Here is a 25,609-nt window from a genome sequence, read left to right as displayed (position 1 = left end):
AGAAGTATAAACAAATGTTCATCTTTATTCACATGACCCATTGTATGACGACTTTGTATCATGCATGTTCTACTGTTAGTGGCCAGCGTAAGCATACTAGGCAACAGTCTCACAGACAATACTGTTCATATTGTGAGCACAAGTAAGCTAACTGAATTCCAATTAATCCAGATACGGTTTTATAATTAATTCGGTTTAAAATGATAAGCACAGTCTATTCTAAAGTTTGGAACAGTGATAAAGCATTCTAGCTAGGCAACAGTGTTACTAATAATATACATATTGTATATATACAATACATAGTATATTGTAATATACTATACATATTGTGGAGCACAAGTTAGCTGCTTTCTTATTCATATAGACTCTGAATAGGCCTACTTGAGACTTGAACAAAATAACCGTGTTAACAAGTTGTGTGAAGTTTTAATCTTTTCATTCAAGTGCGAACGCCTGTTAAATTTCAACCATGATCAAATGCCATGAGAACCTTTCATTAGTAAATGGCATGATAAATGCCATCAACAACCTCTGATAAACTGTTAACAGAAGCAAGTCTCAATGGAATGACAACATCAGATACAGTATCAAGTTGCCAAATAAATCAAGAATGAATAATCATGATAAATTAAATGAATAAACGTTGTTTGTAGATATGGTCAACCAATGGGCCAAGTGACAGGTCACACGCTACACTCAATAGGCAACGCGTACGCCGCGTCGCAGAACTTCAGGATTTTCACGCCGAAAAACCTCGCCAAGAAGACGGCCAAAGACGCCGGAAAGGCTTTCGTTGAAGACTTCCGCGCCGAACTCAGAAATCACAACTCAATGCCGCAACAAAATCACAACTCATTGATGCAGCAGCAAAATCACAACTCATTGATGCAGCAGCAAAATTACAACTCAATGCCTCCGCAGCACCAGATGAACGGCGACCAGAAACCGCCGTTAGACAAACCGGGACCATCTAAATCTTAGTTTTAATGCCTTTAAATGTAAATCTTAGTTTTATTCCATTGCGAGATTCACTGCAGACTGTCAGTATTGGTTGAATAGAAAACATCAATATTTACATAAAAATTGAGAATCATAGTAACCTTTTTAACATATATTTATATTTCCAAGCTGATTTTAATTTAATATAAATTATACAATATTAGTCTACACAAGAACCTATTTATCTATTATTTTCATTTTTTATCGTGCAAAATACTACAATCATAATATAATTATGACATTGGAGGAAAAAATTGGCTGAGCCTGTACTATTTCTCCCCAAAAATTTTGATAAAAAGTTTATGTTGTCCAAAGTTTGAATTGCAATTAAGTTTAACAAAGCAAAAAGTAAAATAATTATCTCAAGATTATAAAGAACCTCATGCGGTATGAATTTCATCCACTACAATATACCTTGCAAGAGAAAATGGATAAATAATAATTAGGCCATTTTATTGTCTTTTTTCTTTAGGGCTATTGAAAATGACATTAATGTGCGAAACATGTTGTGTGATAAAATAATTTAAAAGGGTACTGAGATTTATATTTTTATTTATAATAAGTAGGCTACATAACTATTAATAAACACAATGTTACCTACCTCATAAAACTCTAATAAACAAAAAAGAGATAGAGAGGTGGATTACGACAAGACAGTTCAAAGAAGCCACTACTGTTCTAACCAGAAAAGGGAATATTTTGTTTTGACTTTGCACAGTATAGAAAGCTAATTGAACGAGAAACTAAGAGAATTCAGTGGTTAAAAATCAAAAAACCATGCTACAAAATTCAAAAGCTGCATAACTATTAATGAACATAATGTTACCTACCTCATGAAACTCTAATAAACAAAAATAGAGATTGGTGGATTACGACGAGATAGTACAATGAATCTGCTGTTCTAACCAGAAAAGGGTATATTTTGTTTTGACTTTGCACAGTATAGAAAGCTAATTGAACGAGAAACTAAGAGAATTCAGTGGTTGAAAATTGAAAAAATCATGGTGGAATTGAATGTACATAAATAACTGTATTCAATAAGTTATCCGATTGCAAAGGATTTAACACTATACGTAGGCCTACTACTTCCATCCATATTTTTTAGTCGTTTTTGTTAAAATTGTATGTTATGTTATACATTATAAAATTGACTAGAACGAATGTTCGCGTCAAAATTAGATTAAAATTACTTGCCCTCTTCAAATATTCTCATTTCTCAAAAAAGTTTGAATAGATTACTGTGTCTGATATCAAAAAATCTTATCTGTCCAAAAAGCTTGAATGTTAGCGTCAAAACAAAACTAAAATTACCCTCTCCAAGTATTCTCATTTGTCAAAAAAGCTTGTAGAAGTTACTGTGTCAGATGATAAAAAAAGTTCCATTGTGATAACATTTAAAGGCAGACTGTTTGTGGCTCAGTTTTGCTTCTATAGTAAAATATGATCCTCTTTTCTTCTTTCTTCGAGAACTTTGAGTTCATGCCTGGGAGCTGTTATGAAAGAACCTGGATCAAATTCGATTTTCTGAGTTGACTGGGCATTTCGGCTCACTTTGTATCTTAGTAGAAAATCAGAGAGACCCAATTCCATCTCCAGCATGCCAAATCTCAACCCTATGACAAACTCTTGGGCCATCTTCAAATGGTAGGCACATGTAATTGGTAGATTTCTCCTGGTTCTCCTTGGGAAACCTTTCTGGATCAAAGGTTTCAGGTTCTGGAAAGTATTTATGATCATGGTGGAAAGAGTATACTGGAATGACCACAGGTGTACCAGGATCTATTAATAATTTATATTTAAATACTAATTCATGAATATCAATAATTGATAATAATAATAATAATTTATCTGGTCGAGGATACAACACGACCAGAGGAGTTTATTCAAAATATAGACATGATATTTTCGTTCCAGTCCCAGTATCGTGTAGGGTTTAATGCAAACTCTTGTCAATACAGATACGGGCGGGTACTTCCTAATCATTTCCTAATATTCCTAATCCATCAATGCATTTAATCCATCAATGCTGAGCTTCCCATGCTTGTTCAGAACTTTTTTAATTTTGTTCCAACCTTTTTCCTGAACGTCCAGATTTTTAGCCAACTCATACAGGCAAAAGCTCAGCGTTGTAGAGGATGTTTCATATCCAGCCATGAAGAATATAAAAGCTTGATCAGCTACAACACTTTCTGTCTCTGTTTCATCATAGTGAGGGCTCTTATTTCCCAGTTGCATCAGTAGCTGTATGAAATCATTGCGTTGTACGCAGTTTTCTCCCGATTTCCAATGGTGTCGTGGATTATTGTCTGGAAGAACGTGGCTATCTCCTCAGGAAACGTGCGAAGTCTTAGGTGGGCCGTCCACTATAACCGTTTTCGTCCAAACTAGCATCGGCCGAAAACTGCCGAACGCGACCGAATGATCCCCCAACAAAGAAAGGAATAGATGCTCGTCCATTGCAACAGGTTCATACGGCCGTGCACTGCCGACTCCGGCCGATCAATTTTCCGATCCGAATTGAATGGGATTTTCCGGCTCTACCCGGCCAAACTAATTAGTCGAGCTGAGACAACAAAGTGTTCCTAACCTAAAATTGTTTCACAGTCTTGTTTGTTTTTGTTTTTTGAAGTTGTTCTGTTTTATAAAGTTGTAACTATGGACAATGAATAGTTGATAAGTTTGCTTCAAGAGCATTTTCCATTGAGGGATATGCAAGACAAAATATATCATCGTCGTAATGTTCATAGGAATCTGTGGACAAAGATTGCTGAACAATTAGGATCTGAAGGTAAAATTATTTTAATGAATAAGTGGATATTTGTTTATTCAATTTTCAAAATCTCAATATAATCATTGTTTATGAAAAATTTTGGTGGCTATGATAGTAGTTAATTCAATAATTGGCAACCAGCCAACTTCTGTACTAGACTGACGTAAACGGTTCCAATGGACGACCATATTCGGCCGGCAGATTCGTCCGATCCAGCGGCCGAACGGATCGGTTGAATACGATTCCAGTGGACGGTTACCCTTGAGAAGTGAAACAGCCGGGGGAAAAAGACTGTTATCGCTTTTGTGATAACTGACGTCTGAGATGAGTCAAGGACACGTCATCCCATCAGTTGGAAGTTGGATTCTTTCTCGATGAACGAGTTGAAGTGTAGTCCGAACGCCGCTGATACGATCAAGTCTGTCGTGAAGCGAGCCATGACGTCACTGATCTCCAGTAAGCTGCTGTCTCGCTCGCCCAATGCACTCTCGATATGATTGAACGAGCGTTAGCGAGTTCTCACTTTTGATTTACTGAAGGCCAGAGTCGTTGTCCGTCTGTTTGTTTTTTTTGTTTTTTCGGATTGGTTTCTACGGTTTTGCAGATTTGACACCTAGTGAGATCGGACTTATTGTATGTTCTACAATAACTTTAGAGAGAATTGATCAGCTTCAACTTTTGAAAACGTATTCTTCGAACCTTTCTACAGGTCAAGTTCGTTGGACAACAAAATTGACTCACTCCTTCGTCATTTGAGGATATAACAAATTGCATTGAAAGTACATAAGAAATGAAAATTAGTGATTGTAAGTGTATTATTGAAATTAAAATAAATAAAACATATTATATGAGAAGTGCTGTTAGCATTGATGTTATATTTTGATGACAGTTATAAGTGAATCTCCCAATAGTGTTTATCATAGTGTTGAATATTATAATATTTATCAGAATGTATCAAAGATACTATGTTTTGTTGGGAGATGTTCTATGAATGTATAGTTGTTTGGAATGAATGAATAGCCTATGTTTTATAGACTCAAATGCTTGTTCACAAACATTGAGCCTCTTGAAAAATATGACGTTTAAGTACCGTTATGGCGGATTCTTACATACCAATAACAGTGTACTTGTCCGGTACAGTGAGAATATTATTCCCATAAGTTTTAATGGGACTATTCACACTCGCTCTACCTGGCTGAGTGTGAAAAGTCGTATTACAACTCAAGGGAATTATATTATCTCAGTGTACCGGAGACGTTCACTGATACTGATATTTGGTAACTCAATATTATAATTATTGAATAAACAGATTGAGAAATTGTCAAAAACCACAGATTTATTGGAAGTTAGAAAAACCGGTTTCGGTTATTACACCATTGTCAATCTCTGATAAAAAAAAATATCGGGGCACCGAGCTTCGCTCGTTATTTTTATTTATTGATAAACAGATTTTAGGTTCTCTAAAATGATCGTGTTCATATTTCACAGCTGGCTATAGGCTATGTCATCTTATTAATTTCGGGGATGCGATATTTTGATTTTTCACATACTTACTCGCTCACTCACTTTTTTACTTTCCACAGCTGTTTCAGCCAAGGATGAATTATCCTTTTAATGTCGTTCAGCGAGTTTTCCCAAGGATGAGACCTAGTGCAATCGAATTTTTATATCATAAACCTACTATTTTCCAAATTCCGTGAAAATCGTAAGAGCCGTTTTCGAGATCCGTTGAACATAAATAACCAGATATAAATATATAAAAATACAAAAATTGCCCCCTCAATATAATAGGATATAATATATATTATAATTGAGCAGCTACTGAAATTTTGATTTTAAAAACGCTTTTTACATATATACCTTATACCTTATATTATTTTAAATTTTCCTTTATTCTCCAAATTTCCATCAACCAATATGCTATAATTATAAAAGTTTTTAATTCAGCATTCAATGTACATTTTCTTGTAAATATAAAGTTCCCAGTACTTATCGAGGATCATTTTTGATGGTAGACTTGTATAAGAATATAAAAAAGAACAAATCATACGTCAGACTACTTGATTTCAATGATATTATGGAATTTCCAACATCTATTTGTAGAGCTTTCATATATTTCGTTGAGTGGTTAACAAATTCATTCTGAACCCCTTGTTTAAAAGACAACCGGAAGCATTTCAAATTTCAATTTGATTCTATGGTATGAGATGTTTTGGTATTTCTCCATAATTGAAAGAAAAAAGTTTTTTTTCAAAAAAGACATTTTTTTAAATTTTGAACATATATAGTGGTATTGACAATATCAACGTCTTTATCATTCAATTAAGATAAGATAAGATATGTTTTATTCTTTATATCTTTTAATAAACATATACAATGCAGTAATAGGCAAAAGTCAGAATACAAACAATACAATAAGTAAAATAATCATTACACTGGCGGAAATAAAAATACAATAAAAGTACCAAGTGACAACTGAACCAACCGAATACATTCACACAAAAAAGCAACACATAAAACTGACCAAAACACTCGACACTGTACCACAAGTGAAACATTATCACAATATAGCTTATTTGTGTAATTATGAAATCAATAATTACAAATTTTATTGAGGGAAGTTATAGTTAGAAGGTACGCAAGAAGCAAGAAGGTATTATCAGAATGAGCAATGTTTAAAAATATTTCAAACGATGGTATTCGAATTATTTTTATAAGGTAGACAACGCCCAATTGATTTGAAAATTGTGATTAATAATTCTTTAAAAAAATAGATAACATTACAGATTTGAAAAATAACTTACTTTACTAGATTATTTTTACCAGGGTTTTTGAAAGACTTGTTATTTGATAATTTGTTAATTTATTTTATTTATTTTTAGACGTTTTAAGCTGTATTTCTTTGATAAAAGAACTCAAGTTATTTTAAATATTGTGTAAAAGTTTGGTGATGGAAGTTATTAATAATTGTTTGTTTACCTCTAGCACAACTTTTCAACTAGGTCCAGTTAGTGTAAATCTTTAAATTGGAAAATACCAATAAATGAAAATCAAAATATAGCCTAAAGGTCTGTTGAAGTTTAAAATTTTCCTTTTACAAAACTTTTATATCATTACACGCATCAAATATGACTATAAAAATAACATACTCTTACAGCCTTATCGAATAACTATCACAAGCTTACATTGCAAAATAGTGCATCTTATTAATGGCCTCAAAAATGCCTCTAAAATATTTTCTTACTATTTTAAATATAAAGTGAGTTTGCTAGGTTCCTAGTTGAAGTTCAAGAGATTTATGTAGATTACCATTATAAAGAATTAAATATTTTTATAACGATTTTATTAGATACGTTCCTGTTTTAGAAGTTATGTGAGTGGTTTATTAAAGGATTGTTGATTGAATATATAAAAAATTAATTGTTTATTTTTGTTGAATTATACTGTACAATATTTTTTTAATGTATGAATTCAGGGCTACTTTCTTGTATTTATAAAATAGAATAATTATAGTACCCTTTAAAATTAATAAAATATTAAAAAACAATACAAATTGTAATGTAACTACTAGTTTCGGTGATCACACCATCGTCAGTTTATAAAAATAAATCTACAACTAGTAGTTGCATTACAATTTGTATTCTTGTTTTTTTTTTAAATATTTTATTAATTTTAAAGGGTACTATAATACTATTTTATATATACTGTACAATATTTAAAATTTATCAAGATAAATCGATTATTGTTTTATGTAGGAATTAATGTAATAAGTTATTCTATTTGAGGGGTTTAATAGTAGCAAATGGTTGTTTTTAGTGTGATAATTTATACTTTAAACTTACATTTTTACGCCTTTATCGCAATGATCATTAAAATGAACCTCATTATGTTCTGATTCTATTGAATTATTTTTTTGTTAATTTGTTTATTATAAATAACTTTTATTATTTAGAAGTAAGGGATTCACATCTTGCCAAGAATAATGTAGCTTATTGTACTCTTCAAAGTATTTGATTCAATGAAACCATATAGAAAAGATGTTATCTTCTATCTTATGCCATATTTTCTCTATGTTGAAACATTTGATCACTGAATCCAATACAGACCAATTTATATAAGAACTGTACTGAAATATTGCCTTCTTACTCATGTGCTATAATATAATATGCTATAATGGAATCATACTATAATAAATATATTGATGTCTATATGTATCCATAGTATTACGAGTATATTCTGTAATGAATGTAATCTAGAATACAAATTTATCATGATTTATGAAAACACTTGTGAGATATAGAACTCTAGCTTAATAAAATTAAAAAAAGGTCCATAGGTATTACCATAGCCACCTCTAATACAAGGCCCCGACCTACGATATTGCAAGGTCCCAGCGTAGGCCTAGAATCTAATACATGATTGGTAAAAAAGATCAGCTGGTATTTTTTCAAATCTATTTCACCAATCATGTACTAGTAGGACCTTATATTATAAGGTCTATAGTTTCAATCAGGTACTTGTGGATGAGAATACTGCGTGAGGTCTACTGTTCACAGAACTACTAGTACATGATTGGTGAAAAAGATTTGAAAAAATACCAGCTGATCTTTTTTACCAATCATGTATTAGATTCTAATACAAATCTTCATAATGGTCATTTCCATATTATGGAAATACAGCAATAGACTGGCTTCTCCACACATCTGTGTAATCACTTGTCAGCTGATTTATAATGAATAATTCTATAGTCTGATTTTTACTCTAATATTGGCGTATGAAGGAGGCTCATTTTTCCTTGAAATGCAACATTTCCAAAAACCTTGTATATACGTCAACGCGCAATTAAAAAAGGAACATCAAATTTCATGAAAACCTATTACCGCGTTTCTACGTAAATGCGCAACATATAATCATTTAAACATTAAGAGAAATTCCAAACCGTCGACTTGAATCTTAGACCTCACTTCGCTCGGTCAATTAGATTCTAGGCCTACACTGCGTCGTTGCAATATCGTAGGCCGGGGCCTTGTATTAGAGGTGGCTATGGTATTACCCATTAATAGATACTGTATTCATTACTAGATAACAATGCATTCAAGTAAATACACTCCCATATGCCTCATCCACACTCTCGCCAAGTGCGTACAAATGACGGCGAGCGCGAGAATGTGGATGGTTGCTTAGCCAGAGCTCGCCTTCACTTGCCATCGCTCCGATTTTTGTCGAGCGAAGGCGAGTGGCCAGCCGAGCATCCACAAATGTTCACATTGCAGTGTGGATAGCAAGACCAACTTGGCCAAGCTTACCAGCTTGGTGCTTGGTCAGCGCCTTGGCGAGAGTGAAGTGAACAACTACAAAACTTAACCTATTTCGGACTATGATATTGTGTAACCTTAGTTAAATTTGGGAGAGGAATAGCACAAGGTTACCTTATTTTCCTCTCCCTATCATTTTTAATGATGTACTTGTTGTATGAATCAATAAAGGATAAAGTGTGGACTAAGCGTTAGAATATGACTGTCAGTGATTACATAATTCGAATAGATGACATGATGTTACGTTAAGCTGCGTTCACACCAAAGTTACTAACAAAATGTTAATATCTTAATCCTTATTGATTCTATAAGATTGAACATAACTTATCATACACATGTTGAACATATGTGTTTGTCAAGTTCCGTTCAATCTAATAGAATCTAGAATTAAGTTATTAACATTTTGTTGTAAACGCAGCTTTATTCTGTTGTTATACAAATAACATGATGCTATTCTGTTATTTATCTTAAATTTATTTTTACAGATTTCTCATTTTGTAAAAGTAACACTCTTGTTGCTTCCAATTTTTCACGTTTTCATGATCAGTTTTATTTTTTTAATCTCTGATTCTCTGTCGTCCATGTAATTTTTATAGGATACCTTATTGTTAGATTATAAAATGTATATTTATTTCGGTATGAATCATTGTTGAAGGTATATGTTAGAAAATAGTTTTGTTACAAGTATTGTTGAAAATATATAACATTTTTATTGTTATCAAACCAGTTGTTCTAGATGTCTCAATTCCTGTAATTTTATGTATGTGAAGTCCTAGCCTATAGACAATTATATTTGTAAACTCATATTCAATATAAGTTTTAAGAAAGTGTCACTTCCATGAAAAATCTCTATTCAGACAAATTGATCGCTGTCTTTTTTTCTCTTAGTACTTTTGTACTTTTGAATATAAATAGAAATATAAATTTGAGTACCCTTTTAAATTATTTCGCCAGGACATGTTTCGGCTACTAATGCTATCAAGTCAAAAAAAGGTTTTCTTGAAAATGGCATTAGTAGCCGAAACATGTCGTGACGAGATAATTTAAAAGGGTACTCAGATTTATATTTTTATTTGAATTGATAACTGGATGGCATAGATTATGTACAGTAAGCTACCAGGCTGAGTCGCCAGAGAGCCACCACAGTGGTTACCGTGTGTGAAGCAAGCTCGGACAGCAGGGCACCAGGAATGGTGTCCCAGCAGGCGACCCGAGAGAGACACCCCAACTAGGCATCACAATTTGGTCTTCCAGCTGGCGCCCCCGGTATTAAGCGCAAAAATACGTAATATCCCTCGACTCCTTCGGACACTTTATGTCTCACTATAGTGATGTCTCACTCTCATTATAATGGGAGTGTTTGATTATCAATGATTTATTGCTATCCTTGTCTTTCATAACAAAGCGGATAGCGCTATCTCTTTCTTGCGTTGCTCTCTTGCCAGATCGTCTTTTAACAATGTAGAATTAATAATTAATTTACAAAATACTCCATCTTAATTATGTAAGTTTATTATGAAATTAATGAAATAAAAACGCACATAATATGTTGTAAAATTCTACACAGTTTTATTTGGTACAGGACAAGCTGACTGTTTGAGAATGTGACGTGTGTGGTCACGAAATCATGGTCCTGTACCAAATAAAATTGTGTAGAATTTTACAACATATGTGTGTTTCTATTTCATTATGGAACGGTTCTACAACATTGACAGTGACTCAGTCGAATTTCTATTATGAAATTATTAAAAAATATAATTTATTGCTTAATAAAATATAATTTATTATTTTAAACGAGAATGAACAGTTAATAGTACATCAATAACCTGAATCAGCTACCGTTTATAGAACACATTGACAAGACAGAGGATCAGCAACGTTTTTCTCTTATCTTTCTCCACTGCCATTATAACGTGGACCTCACTATAGTGGCCTAATCTTATGCAAGCGCCACACTCTCGCCATGTCGCTTGCTAACTGGCTCGCTGTATACATCTTTACGGGCGGAGTGAAAGCGAGCGGTGGCATAGTAGTCATTTATACTCTCGCGATTGTCGTCTTTTTGTTGTATTTGTACACACTTGGCAAGAGAGTAGAAGCTACATACAGGTAGAGGGATAGAGAGAATAGAATTGTCTTCATTATATAAAAGCGGAGTTAGGACTCTAGGTCCTCTCTGTCGCACAACCGTACAGAGGTATAGAAAGTAGAGTTGATTAAGTAATAAGCACAGAAGGCCAGCGGAATAGGACTTTTTGTATTCTGTGGTAATAAGCTTATAGGTAACAATTAAAGAACGTTTCCTACAAAATTTTCTAAGTAGCTCAATAGTTCAATCTTCAAGTACAAATAAATAATGAAGCTCAATATAAAGATTTAGGAGTGTAAGGTATATTAATTTAATGGAAACAAGCAAATTATCAGTTCATATTCAATTGTAGATCACACATTCATCGCCTGGTACGATGGTAACTTCTCTCTTCTGAATGATCTCTTGAACGTTTATGTGACCTATCGTGCCTGCTTCTACCGAATGACTTATTAGCATCTTTTTCAAAAAGCATGTTGATGGGTTTCTTGAATGGTCTTGCACGTCCTCCAAACCTCAACTGACCAGACTCCTTCTTACCACCAAACCCTCCACCTAACCTGCGTGGAATCCACCCTGGCAGAAGTCTTTCACATTCAAAGTCCACAAGAATTTCCATGCCGTCAATGTTACTAGAGTTTGCTCTTCTGTACGCCAAAGATGCATCCTTTTTACTCACAAATTCCACAAACGCGTAGCACTTGGAAGCACCGGTCACTAGATTTCTAACAAGGTGACAGCTTTTTATCGGTCCATATTCTGAAAACTCTTTCATGAGAGTTTCTTCTGTAGTCTTCTTATGTAATCTGGCAACAAACAATGTGTTTTCTGGTACACTGGAAAGTTTTTTGTTTGGCTTGTAATCTGAATACAAAGCTCGAGAGATGGCTCTGTCGTGGGGTTCAGTGTCAGTTCTGTCAATACTTCCCGCTTTCAATGGATCATAAACTAAAGCAAACGGCGATGCACAATCACTCAACACCTTAAAATCCTCCTCAGAACAGTTTTTCATAGTTCTGTATTTAATAAAATCCTTTTGATTCAAGACGATGTATTACTTTTATTTATATAACAATCTCTGAGATATTTTATGAAATACAACACATAGTTATGAATTCAATAAAATGAAAGTTATCTAGAACATGTAAGTCAAAATTAATAAAACTTTCAAATTATAACCTCTATAACCTATAAAACGCTAACCTCAATCACAAATGTCAACAAAGATCATATGATTAGATGACTAACAGGATGGCCAAAATTAGGGTTTTTAAATATTATATTGACATTTTTTGAACAATCTCATGATTTTTTTGGAAAAAATTGATATTCTAATCTTGAAAAACGTAAATAATGTTTCGAATCATGATTTTCTGCAATTTAAGTAATCTAAATTGAAATAATTAGAGTTGAAAAACCACTCGATCACATGAAACTTTGAATATTTATTAAAATATAATTCTCAAAAGTAATATTTTTCATCTATAATATCATTTTTTCTTATAAAGTTCCTTGATATTATGATAATTTTTGAATTCGATTCTGTTTCTGAGCGGGAACCATTACTACTTTACTCACTAGAGAGACAAGTTAATGATATGTCAATTCACTTAAATATCTCATATTTACTTTATTTTCTCACCGATAAATTGTTTTAATTATTTTAGAATCAATATTTTGTGCGGATTTTGAGAAACAAAAAATAATTTTTGTGTTCAAAGTGCGGAAGTTGAGCATTGTTGCTGGTGAAGCAAAACAAAAGAACGTTGTCCAGCATTTTGTATTTCAGTTGAGGTTCATCTATCCAAGCTGTCACTATGGCCGAAGCTTTCAAAATCGGCGATTTCGTTTGGTAAGTTAATTTGCATTTAAAGTTTGAATTTATAATGTTCTATCATTTATTAAGTGATATATATAAATAAAAACCATTTGAATTAATTGTTTGTTTGTTATTTTCTTACAGGGCAAAAATGAAAGGGTTCCCTCCATGGCCTGGCCGGGTGAGTAGTTGAAATCAATTTCATCCGTTATTAGAAAGTTTTACCACATTTTGTGCTTCTTCGGCACGGTTATTTTACTCCCCAATAATATTATTAATAATAGGTTTAGCATTAAATAATAATGTATTGTAATATTATTCTGAAAACATAACCTCAAATAATTAACCTAAATTCTCCAACAACAAGTCTTGACCCGAAAAAGTCCTAAACTCAGTATAGGAATCCGTATTAACGTATCACCATAAATAATACTTAACAATTTGTTAATATTTATTTTTACTTTTAATTATAAATTTTCAACATAATTTTTGAAAAATTATTTTATCTTAGATACCGGTAACAATGTAATTCAGGTTTCAACTTTTAATTATTGTTCTATTTCTTATAATCATCTTGAAAATTACTGAATTTAAAAATATATTGACTTGATTTATCAGTTTTTAAAATGTAGAGACCAAGAAAATGTAATTGTCTAATACTTTACTTTGATATATATAAATTATTCTTTAATAATGTTATAGTATTGTTTATTCTGGAAACATGAAAATGTAGGTTGACTTTCTATTTTATATAATATTGTTGTGTTCCGCAATCTCTAAGTCATGAACAATGTTTTCCTTGCGTGATAATAAATAAATTGATGTTTTTTGACTAATGGATAGATTGTCAAACTTGAAATATTGTCCTTTATGAATAATTTAAAACTTAAAAGGTAATAATGTTATGAGTAGGAACGTTTTATGAATTTGTAAGAAAACTGTTCAGTAACTTATTTATAATTTCAATCTTGATATTAAAAAAAAACTAAATAAGTAAAGAATTTATTTTATCACCTTGAAAATAAATTTAGCAGTTAGGTTTTCTTACTGCCATTTATGTTTAGTAGCAACAAAATTAAGTATTCTTAAGGCTTGAGTTAGCCTGGGGCCCGACTATCCTGTAATCAACTACAGTATCTAATTCAGAGAGGTGAAGAATACTATTGTTGTCAATTAGCACGCTTGAATTATTCGGTTAGCAACCGTAAATTCCTGAATTCACGTAAAAATTACAAAAGCAGGTAGTTCTCAAAATATGCTATTTTTGATCGCATAATATCCCATCATACCAGACATTATTTACACAACCGGTTAACGCAGATAGTCTTGACCTATCATTATGTTTACCTTGATAACCAAATATTTAATCAGATTTAATTTGAAAATCCTAAACTATTTACCTAATCAGATTTAATTTTAAAATCCTAAACTATTTTTTAATATTCATTTAGGCTAATTTAAAAATGATCAAATCCGTTTTATTTGAATTTTTGGCTGAAATGTTGTTTCCAAGCCTTGTTAATCTTTTAAAATTTACATTTAAAATCAGAATAGATTATATTGTTTAAACCGTTATTAATAGAAAGTTAGTTTGATGCAAAACATTTTCAAATAGTCTAGTTGAGTAGTCTAGTTCTATCCTTTACTATTCAAAATTAACCTTTTTCATATAGTGTATTAAACAAGACATTTCTTATTCATTTTTTTATTACGATTTCTTCCCCTGGTATTTTTCCGTTTCTAGAGTAAAAGGGATTTGTGAATACGGTTGAAATAAATTGTTGATTGTAAAAAGAAACAATTTCAAAATTATATGGTTGTAATAGAAAAATAATTTATAGTACATAACTGAAAACTATGTTTCTTGTTTTTCTATAATTTGCTACCGTGATAAACATGTGTGGAAAAACTGATGTTTCCATTTGCTATTTATTTCAGGTATCTAACCCACCCAAAGACCTCAAAAATCCCAAAGGTGGTAAAAAATCAGTATCTCACTGTATTTTCTTCTTTGGCAGCAAAAACTAGTAAGTAATCGTTTTTCATAGCTCTATTCGTCATTTTTTTAAGGTTTATGATTGAAGTTTCATCATGAACAAGATATTCTCATCAGACTATGACATTGTCAAAAAAAACCACAGATCTATCGATAGTTAGAAAGACCGGTTTCGGTTGTTACACCATTGTCAATCTCTGATAGACAGATATGCATCATGACAAATATAAATATAATGACAAACATTTATCAGAAATTGACAATGGTGTAACAACCGAAACCGGTCTTTCTAACTATCAATAAATCTGTGGTTTTTTGACAACTTCTTAGTCTTTTTCATTCAATATGAATAATTACCACAATATCAACTTCTCAACTACACAAAAAGTTAAATAGAAAAATTATGGTTATGAATAAATGGAAATTGTTCGATGTTAAATCATATATTATTATTATTAGTATTTTTATTTAATAGAAATAATTAGGTTATCACAATATCAACTTCTCTACTACACAAACAAATATTCTAATCACTCATCTCCCATGAAAAGGTCTCCCTAAAACAGGTATCAGTAAACCTGACCGGTACAGTGGGAATATTATTCCCATAATTTCTAATGAGACTATCCATACTGAGTGGGAATAGTCTCATTATAACTTTTGGGAATTATATTTCCACTGTATCGTTTACGGACTCTGCTTCATATATGTGGGAATCCGTCTATAATCGTTCAAAACAAACTGCAAAGAGATTGTATTATTTTTAGTAACTATATTAGCTTCATTCAAGTGCTAGAATGGTTTACCAAGGGAAATATCGAAGAGGTTTGGGCGGAAAAATTGGCGGAAACTTCTTTTACAATTTGAGAATTTTACAGCCAGTGGTATTAGCTGTTACTATTGAAATTTTCAATCGACTCCATCAAATGAGAGATGGTCAAATTGATAGTTAGTTGTCCATTCACTTAACATGCACTCTTTATAACCGGCTAGTGGGATTTAAAGACTTGTTTGCCAATCGGGTTGTGAGATGGTAGTTTAAACACTTTTCATTTGATCGAATTTTATGAATAATTTTGACCTGTATAAATGGTCTCAAAACCCAAATCATTAATGAGAATGCTTTAATAAGAATTGACGTAAACATTCAGCTTCCAGACTATATCATGGATATTTTTAGTGATGGTCCGGAAATGAACGACGTCTTCAGTTTCATGATGTATCAAATGCTGAGACTAAGATTCTTTGTGCTATCAGAATAATATCATTATGGACTGTTGACATGCCAACAATGATACCTTTGTCTTTTTTATGATGAGTAGAAAGAATAATATGGAACTCTATATTAGCTTTTTTGTGTGAAAAACTGTTTCTGCTCATTTTTGTGGAACATTTTCAAAAGCTTTGTAATCATACACTGTATGAAGCAATAGCTAAATAAATTCATTCATTTATTCATATTTTTCACAGTACAGTAATGCTAGATTAAACCACATTTAAATTAGATTGATCTAAATTAGTTTTGGGAGATTGATGCTAAGACTGCTTCAGCCTTATGTTTACAATCAATTCAATGCTGCAATGTATATCTCTAGACTTTAAACTTTTACATCGACATGAATCTGTCATTCCATTCACATGGAATGGCTGGAATGAATGGGATTGCTGCTATGCATTGCATTGTCATGGTTTTGGCATGAATCTGTAAAGTCTAGATGTATAGCATCTATTGTAAAAACATTATTAGTTGTAAGTTTATGACTTGTTGGCAGAGAGATCCTCTTGGATGTCCTGCCTCTCTATATAACCAAATTTAACTTCCCATTAGTGAACTTATGGTTATTGGGTTATTGATCACTTGTAGCTTATATTGGGCTTAACTTTAATCACTTGGTGCCGGTTGCACAACAGCCGGTAAAATTTTAACAGTGATTAATTCCACGAGAACCAATCAGAGAAGCCGTCTCTTCAAAAATGCCTTCTCTGATTGGTTCTCGTGGAATTAATCACGGTTAAGATTTAACCGGCTTTTGTGCAACCGGGCCTATGACTTGTTGGCAGAGAGATCCTCTTGTATGTCCTGCCTCTCTATATAACCAAATTTAACTTCCCATTAGTTAACATATGGTTATTGTGTTATTGATCACGTGTAGCTTATATTGGGCTCAACTATAATCACTTGGAGCTTTTATTTTTTACTGATTACACTTTTTCAAGCGGTGGGAGTAACAAATAATAAAACAGTCCTTAAATTAGAATTAGGTTAATATAGTAAACAATAATGTGTTTACTGATAATTTTGTATTTTTATTAATAATTGAACGTTCTTTATTATGTAACTTCTTATATTCTTCCCTTCATCAGAGTTCTGATTAGACTTTTTCAATCAGTGGAAACACAGGCGTTAAATTATAATTAGGTTAATATAGTAAACAATAGTGTGTTTGAATTTTTATTAAATAATTGAATGTTTTTTATTATCTTCATCAGCGCCTGGATTGAAGAAAACAACCTGAAGCCTTATACAGATTACAAGGAAACGCTCGTCAAAGGGAACAAATCAGGTGTCTTCCGCGAGGCAGTTGAAGCTATCGAAGAATTCATTAAAAACAAGGGAGAGGTGAGTTTTCCAAATTTATTTATTTATTGAATCAGTGGTGCAATTATTGGCAGTCAAAGACTCTATACAACACGTCAAAATCCTATACTATTAAACGAGCAACTTCTGTTTATATTTTTGTATTTCACCGGATCTCAAAAACGGCTCTAACGATTCTCACGAAATTCAGAACATAGTAGGTTTATAATATAAAGATTCGATTGCACTAGGTCTCATCCCTGGGAAAACTCGCTGAAGGGCATAAAAAGGATGATTATTATTCATCCTTGAAAAAATAGCTGATAATAATTATTTCGTCGTCTGTTGGTGATGGAAGTGAGTGAGCGAGTTCATGTGTGTGGGACTGTGTCAAAATTATGCCTCAGCTGTTGAACTTTTGTAATCATTCAATCAGGTACTGATTAAATGATCAGCCGGTTGCAAAAAAGCCGGGCTATTTTCAATCCCGATTAATTCCAGTAGATCCATATTTTAGAAATGGTCATCTCTGATTTGGTTCACGTGAAGTTAATCAGGATTAAAATTTAACCGGCTTTTGTGCAACTGGGCCTTTGTGAGGGAAATATTTGCATTCCTCTGGGAATTAATCTCAATTTTCTGTGATAAGATAGAACATTTCTGTATGAATGTTATTATAATTTCTTCTTTCGTAATAATTTTTTTATAATTTTGTACTCCAGAACGTAGCTCGGTCCCCGATATTATTCATTAAGTAAGATTGTTCTATATTGAGGTCCACGTTATAATGGCAGTGTTTGATTAGCAATGCTATTGCTATCCTTGTTTTTCATTCAACAAATCGGATAGCGCTATCTCTCTCTCGCTTTTCTCTTTTGCCAGATCGTCTTTTAACAATGTAGAATTAATAATTCATTCACAAAATATTTCATTTTAATTATGAAAATTCATTATGAAATTATTGAAGAAAATAATTTCTCGCTTAATAAAATATAATTGATCATTCTATATTGACTAACAATTTTTCGAAATTGTACACGTGAAATTCTAACCTTATCTTGGACTTTGTCACATATAAATTTGGAAGAAAAATAGCACAAGGACTCCCTTATTATTTTATCTACCAATGTTATTACATTAGTGTCATTTGCATTGTAAATGATTAATAATAGTAAATAAAATAGTAATAAAGTTTAAACGAGGATGCGAAATTAATATTACATTAATAAACCTGTATCAGTTGCCGTCAAGAAGGCAGTGACTAGACAGTGAGGAACGGCAACGTTGTTCTCCTATATTTCTCCACTGCCATTATAACATGGACCTCATTATAGCTCGGGGCTTCATTATCGGTACAAGATAACGAGCTTAGCCAAAACTGCTCTTTAAAATAAACTATTTTATTATATTCTTAGAAAATAGGTTATATATTGTTGAAGATCATTTACACCGCCGTCAGCAACATAACGTTGCTTTTTAACCGTTTGGTCACCATTGTTTCATATTGATTGAAGGCGGATTCTCACTTATCAGTATCAGAGTAGGTTTCCGGTTTATTTAAGATATAATTTCCATACGTTCTAATGGGAGTATTCAAACCCGGGCTGGTCGAGCGAGTATGAACAGTCCCATTAGAACTCATGGGATAATATTTTCACTGAACCGGACGCGGACACTGATACTGATATGTGGGAATTTGCCTTTACACGGATCTCAGTTTATTGATTGATTCATACAATAAGTACATCATCAAAAATGATAGGGAGAGAAAAAATAAGGTAACCTTGTACTATTCCTCTCTCAAATTTGGATAAGGTTACACGTAGCCCGAGATAGGTTAAGTCTTAAGCTGCGTACACATATACGCGCTTCCAACCCGCACCGAGCACGCTCCGCCCTCGTACCGCCCTCGTTCCTCCATCGAACCATAGTCGCTCCGCCCACGCACCCATCATGAACGTTACGGAAGATGTTAGATCTTCTCGCGTTCCCCGGTCGAACCACTGTTGCTCCCCGGTCGATCATCAATCGCTCTGTTGGAGTGACGTTCGGTTGCGGAGCAGAGCGAAAGTCTGTACGCACCTTTATAGTTGATTCCTAACGCTGACTCCACAAACCTTAGACCAGTTATAGAATAGACACGGCCCATTGTATATTCATACTGAAAGTCGATGAAGCCAACATCTACTGCCATATCGCCAAATCGTGACGTCAGCATCGGATAGAAAACTTTTCTGTAGAGTCTGTTTACATTGTTTTCCATAGCAGATTGTGTCTATTCCAGCGGGAGTTTACCATTTTAATGAATAATAATTTACATCCTTCTGAAATAGACACACTTTGAAAGTTTTCTATCCGATGATGACGTCACGATTTGGCGATATGGCAGTAGATGTTGGCTTCAGAGACTAGACTTCCCAGCGTGTCTATTCTATAACTGGTCTAAGCCACAAACCACTTGTAATATATTTGTGGTCTTATTGATTATAATTGAACGACTAAGAAGAGTCAAAGGCTACGCTACGTTTGCGGACTTCTCTTGTGGTGTGAATTGTACGTCTGAAGCGTTAAGCGGGCCATTCACTATCTGATTTCTTGTCTAACTATGTTGGACCGTAGTAAAACCAAGAGTCGTATCTTCCACCATATTGGTGAAGTCGTATCTTCCACTCCGATTGGTTGTCCACGAGTTAGTCCAGCATCCCCACTCACGTTCCAACTCGACTCTGACTAGGTGGCGGACATTGGGTTGTTGAACATGGATCGAGTCTTCAATTTACCGGACTCGTCCGGCTTCATTCCAATAGTGTACAATACGCGTCCCGTTGCTTTGAAACGGCATAGGCAAGGTATGGTTCGCGGGGTGATATTCACGGCTTTGCAAAAACATCAGGCTTCAGAGACCCTAGATGGAGGAAGCTCCCTATAGAACTTCCTTGAACGTATCCATCCGAAACACGGGAGTGGCCTGAGAAATATATTTTTCCCGGCCTGGAAGGAAATAATATATTATATATAAAAGATAGATATGGTTATGTGTTATTAATATGGGACATTTTTGATGATGATGATGATGATGATGGGAGATGCATGGGTCAACATTTTTCGGTAGGGTGTGCTCCGAACTATTTTGAAGTCTGTCAGTGCAATCTTACGTAGGCTGGGCGTACTCCGGTTAGTCAAGACAAGACTAGTCACGTTTAGTCACAATACTTTTGAAATCTGTCAGTGCAATCTTACTTAGGCTGGGCGTACACCGGTTAGTCAAGACAAGACTAGTCACGTTTAGTCACAAAACTTCACATAGTTGCTTATGAAGACATGTCTAATTGCAGTGACTAATCAGTGTGAGTTGCGTCACAAGCAGCTATGTGAAGTATTGTGACTAAACGTGACTAGTGACTAGTCTTGTTTTGACTAATTAATGTGCGCCTAGCCTTAGAATAGGAGTACCATACTATAGTGAGGTCCACGTTATAATGGCAGTGTTTGATTAGTAATGGTATTGCTATCCTTGTCTTTCATTCAACAAAGGGGATAGTGCTATCTCTTTCTCGCTTTACTCTGTTGCCAGATCGTCTTTTAGGAATGTAGAATTAATAATTAATCAACAAAATATTTCATGTTAATAATTATGAAGATTCATTATGAAATTAATGAAAAATATAATTTCTTGCTTAATAAAATATAATTGATTATTTTAAACAAGAATAAACAGTTAATATTACATCAATGAACCTGTATCTGCTACCGTCTATAGAAGGCATTGACAAGGCAGATGATCGGCAACGTTGTTCACTTTCTTTCTCAACTGCCATTATAACGTGGACCTCACTATACCTTTGAAGATCTTAACTGGTAGTGCAATCTTGCTTTGAACGGGAATACCGTATTTCTAGTAGTAAGCGAGTAAGAAAAATCAACTATTTACTGAGGGTGATGCCCGCATGATTTCGAGACCTCTGTGGTCAAGAATAATACAGTGAATAGTGCGGCATCAGTTCTCAGTTAGATCCAAAAATATTCTGTTATTTTTACTCGTGCATTTTATTTTGTTGTGGATGATGCATTTGAGAGTATCTGGTTGGTACGGTTTGTAAATAATGGAGGAAAGGAGATGAGAATTAGCCTTACAAAATATAGTTTTAAATTGCTCAATATTTTCACTTAGTGTAACTGGCTTCAAGCGGCCACCCTCCAAAAAGAGAACTGAGAGAAACTCGTTTATCCAATCTGAGCGATTTGACGGAGCTCAATCATTACCCCCAACAATTTTAATTAAAATTCAGTAAAGATGAGGCTTTGAAGAACAATCTCGAAATTTTTGAAGAAAAAACCATTCCCTTCTTTTGTTTGAATATTATTATTAGTAGCGTATGGCTTTCAATGGTGGGGAGACCCAAGATTAGTTCTACCTCGCCGTATTGAATTATGAATGAATATTTTTTTATTTGAATCATCACTAGGACAGAGGGGTGTGTACATACAGAGAGCGGTCAGCGGTCAAAGCGGTATATGGAGGATATGGATATCCATATATCTATTTCCTCTTAAGACCGCTGGAACTTGAAACGCTTAAACTCTCACTGTGTGCACACTCAGTACATAAGGATGTACTCAAGGTTGGGAAGCCTCTTTTATTTTGTAGTAATATTTTTCATTTTGAAATGATAATATTCAAAATGTAAATGAAAATTTTGTAAGCATCCTATAATTATTTACGATATTGTAAATGTATAGTTACATCAGTAAAACACTTTACACTATCTAGTTTAAAGAAAAATGAATTTTTAAAAACTGAAGTAGATACAAATTTGAAATTTATTTGCCAAAAAATTCATACATTACAATTTTTTTTTTTAATAGACAAGTCTAACAAAAACACAATAGGCCTATCTTCCTATCTTCCTAGGCCTATCTAAACTAAGAAATAACATAGAATAGAACTTGACTAATCATGAAAACCTAACAAATAATGTAAGATGTGATTTTATAACCACAGGGGAACCTCGATATAATACATTTCAAGTGACTGCTCAAAAAATGTAGTATTACCAGGTCTGTACTGAATCTGCGTGCACTATATTTATTGAGTTTGATAGCTTTATTGAAATTTCTAGGGTATGCAGAAAAATATACTATAACGCGGTGTACTCTATCGAGGTTCCACTGTAATAGCTTGTATTTTCATAAAGCAGGTGAGTTATAGAATGAGATTCACATGGAATACACAATATTCTCCAATATTTGACAATAATAATGTGACAATAATTATTGTAATATGAAAATTTGAAAAACTTGAACCTTAACTGGTGAACATAATACTTTCTATTATGATTCCAAAGTTAATAATTTGATAAAAATTATTAACATTATTATTAAAATCCAATATACAATTAACTTTAACTGGTATATACGTAGGTAACACTTTCTATTAAAATTTCAAATTCATAATTTGATATATTTTTCTGCAACCAGTGTTTCTCCAAGCGTGAATTTAACAAGTTTCATATATAATAATCAAAATGGCCGACTATAACGGAGCTGTACCATAGCTGTAAGCACAGATTTCTGTTGACTGAAAGATCAACTAATGCATGTCGCTTGGCAAGCTATCCTAGCACCGCTGAATCCAGCACAATTTCGAGTAAACTGAAAACTCTCAACTCGCTCTCAAATGTGCTGTCTTCAGCGGGCGCGTCAACAAGCATTGTGAGATTCAGTTTGGGTTGTCAGTATTGGTTGAATGTGAAGTGAGAATGCTGACTGTTTGAAGTTAGTAGTAAAGAAAGATGATTATACAGCAGATTCATTTGAGGGATTTGTTGGAAGTGAATGCAAGCTTATTGAACAATAGCATTGGATATTTGTATGTGTGATGAGGTGAAGACTAGAGACGGTTGTAAAGTTTTGTTATTATCGTTTGAAATAATGATGTCGGTTTTATTTCAGAGCGTTCAGGAAGACCCAGATGATGTGTTCAACAGATTGGTGGAATCTGCCGACAAAAATAAGACGAAACCAAAGCCAAAGAAGGTCAGTTTTTATAGATTTTTCCAAATTTTGGTGAAAGTTTTAGGATTTAAACTTATATTTCAACCTATTACTTACATGAAATCTGTTTTTTAGCATCGGTGTAACGCTTGCTTGTATTCGTTCTAACGCTTGAAATAACTTTGAATATAGGGTCAAAAAATTGATTCTATGAATATATTTTTGTTGAAAACGTTCTAACGCTTGAAATAACGTTGAATTTAGGGTCGAAAAATTGATTCTATGAATAGATTTTCGTTGCAATCGTTCTAACGCTTGAAATAACTTTTAATTTAGGGTCGAAAAAATGATTCTATGAATATATTTATCGTTTCATTCGTTCTAACGCTTGAAATAACATGGAATCTAGGGTCGAAAAATTGTTTTTATGAATATATTTTTCGTTTCATTCATTCTAACGCTTGAAATAACTTTGAATTTAGGGTCGAAAAATTGATTCTATGAATAGATTTTCGTTGCAATCGTTCTAACGCTTGAAATAACTTTTAATTTAGGGTCGAAAAAATGATTCTATGAATATATTTTTCGTTTCATTCGTTCTAACGCTTGAAATAACATGGAATCTAGGGTCGAAAAATTGATTTTATGAATATATAGGTTATGTCCTTCCCCAACCATTTTCACAAATTGTGTTTAGTGTATTATTGAATAAATAGATTAATATTTTTCAATAGCCAAGAAAACTTTCATGATATTGTTAGTATTTTATCTTATTTCCAAAACTATATTTAAAGATTAAACTGTTTGATGTGTGAATGTTTTGAACTTAGTACCATCTTATAGAGTATTCTAACTGAAAAATTCCTTGAAATACTCTCTGAATCATACTGTAAAATTGTTTATAAGTTCATAATCTGAGCACGGTTTTTTGGACCAATCAGAACGATTCTAGTGGCTGGTCTAACGGTTTTAATTTGTATTGGTTGCTAAGCAACCAGAGCGTGCTTGGCTAAGACAAGCTCAAGAATTGTTTCGTTCATGAATACTTCTTTGTTTCCAAGTCTCAGAGACGACTAAAGTTGATGTAAAACACGAGTGCAAATAAATTATTATAGTGAGTGTTCGAGATGTGGCATCATTTATTAGTAGAATATAGAATAGAACAGAACTTTATTTGCACTTTTTTCAACATTACAAAAATGAAAATAATACCTCCAATTCAATTCAAACTCAACTAAATTTTACAAATAAATTGAACAAGCATTCTTCTCATCATAAATAAAAGTTCTTTAGGCTTAGCTCATTTATTAGTACAATACAGCTTTAACTGTAGCTATCATGTAAATGTTTTTTAGATTTTTCCTTGTATAGTAGTGATTATATTGAGGTTATCCATATTGATTCAGAATGCTTAATACTATCACAACTATTCCTGTGAACTAATTTAACGAGTAAATAATATTGAGACAACCGTAACTAGATTATTGTTATTTAATGAACAAGTGGTTGTTACAATTTAAAGCTCTTTTGTTCAATGTTTATTTGACACAAAATGTATATTCTTGCTATTTTACAAATTCCACGGTATTACTGGTAATATATTTTATAATTTGCAGTCCCAATTGGCTTTTGCTCTTCAATATCCTTTGGCTTCAATGATTTTTCTCTAAATATTGAATTATTTCAACCATATCCTATAATTTCTTATTATTTTTCAAATGTTCTCATTTTTATCAAACAAATTTTCATTTTCCTTGCACCAGTACCGTAGGTAAAGAACGTAAACTAACTAATTGAATAATTAATTAATCATTACAGTTACAAATTCATTACTGAATTGTTGAATCAGAATTTGGGAGTTGGATTATTCTTAGGTATTCTGAATTCTGCAAAAATTTCCGAAGAATCTTAAATAAATGAATAATTAATCAATCATTACAGTTATTCAAACTCATTACTGAATTGTTGAATCAGAATTTGGGAGTTGGATTATTCTTAGGTATTCTGAATTCTGCAAAAACTCCTTAAGAATCTGGGGAATTTCCTTTT

The 25,609-nt window shown here is 32.9% G+C and overlaps 3 protein-coding genes and 1 pseudogene across 4 annotated transcripts in view; 2 read left to right on the top strand and 2 right to left on the bottom strand.

The window, feature by feature from the left end:
* The window catches only part of LOC111047385 (protein spartin), a 49,666-nt gene extending 47,700 nt beyond the window's left edge, over positions 1 to 1,966 (top strand). For both annotated transcript variants that reach the window (XM_039439270.1, XM_039439269.1), the window contains exon 10: positions 654 to 1,966. In XM_039439270.1, coding sequence (XP_039295204.1) covers positions 654 to 981 — 328 coding nt within the window. In that variant the 3' untranslated portion in view covers positions 982 to 1,966. The remainder of the gene's footprint in view (positions 1 to 653) is intronic.
* LOC111047504 lies at positions 863 to 8,977 on the bottom strand (annotated as a pseudogene).
* A 2,343-nt stretch (positions 8,978 to 11,320) lies between these two features.
* On the bottom strand, positions 11,321 to 12,379 carry LOC111047589 (U11/U12 small nuclear ribonucleoprotein 35 kDa protein). Its single transcript, XM_022333386.2, has one exon. It carries the CDS (start codon positions 12,183 to 12,185, stop codon positions 11,535 to 11,537), a length of 651 nt encoding a protein of 216 aa, XP_022189078.2. The 5' UTR covers positions 12,186 to 12,379; the 3' UTR covers positions 11,321 to 11,534.
* A 366-nt stretch (positions 12,380 to 12,745) lies between these two features.
* The window catches only part of LOC111047615 (putative oxidoreductase GLYR1 homolog), a 98,458-nt gene continuing 85,594 nt past the window's right edge, over positions 12,746 to 25,609 (top strand). The window contains exons 1-5 of the mRNA XM_039439268.1: positions 12,746 to 13,025; positions 13,137 to 13,173; positions 14,931 to 15,019; positions 17,479 to 17,608; positions 23,519 to 23,602. Of these exons, the coding sequence (XP_039295202.1) occupies positions 12,991 to 13,025; positions 13,137 to 13,173; positions 14,931 to 15,019; positions 17,479 to 17,608; positions 23,519 to 23,602 (375 nt within the window). The 5' untranslated portion in view covers positions 12,746 to 12,990. The remainder of the gene's footprint in view (positions 13,026 to 13,136; positions 13,174 to 14,930; positions 15,020 to 17,478; positions 17,609 to 23,518; positions 23,603 to 25,609) is intronic.

This window comes from Nilaparvata lugens, chromosome 12, assembly GCF_014356525.2.
Source record: "Nilaparvata lugens isolate BPH chromosome 12, ASM1435652v1, whole genome shotgun sequence".
In the NCBI taxonomy this organism is placed as follows: Eukaryota; Metazoa; Arthropoda; class Insecta; order Hemiptera; family Delphacidae; genus Nilaparvata; species Nilaparvata lugens.
The sequence above is the reverse complement of the archived record's forward strand: the minus strand, read 5'-3'. Positions and strand labels throughout refer to the sequence as shown.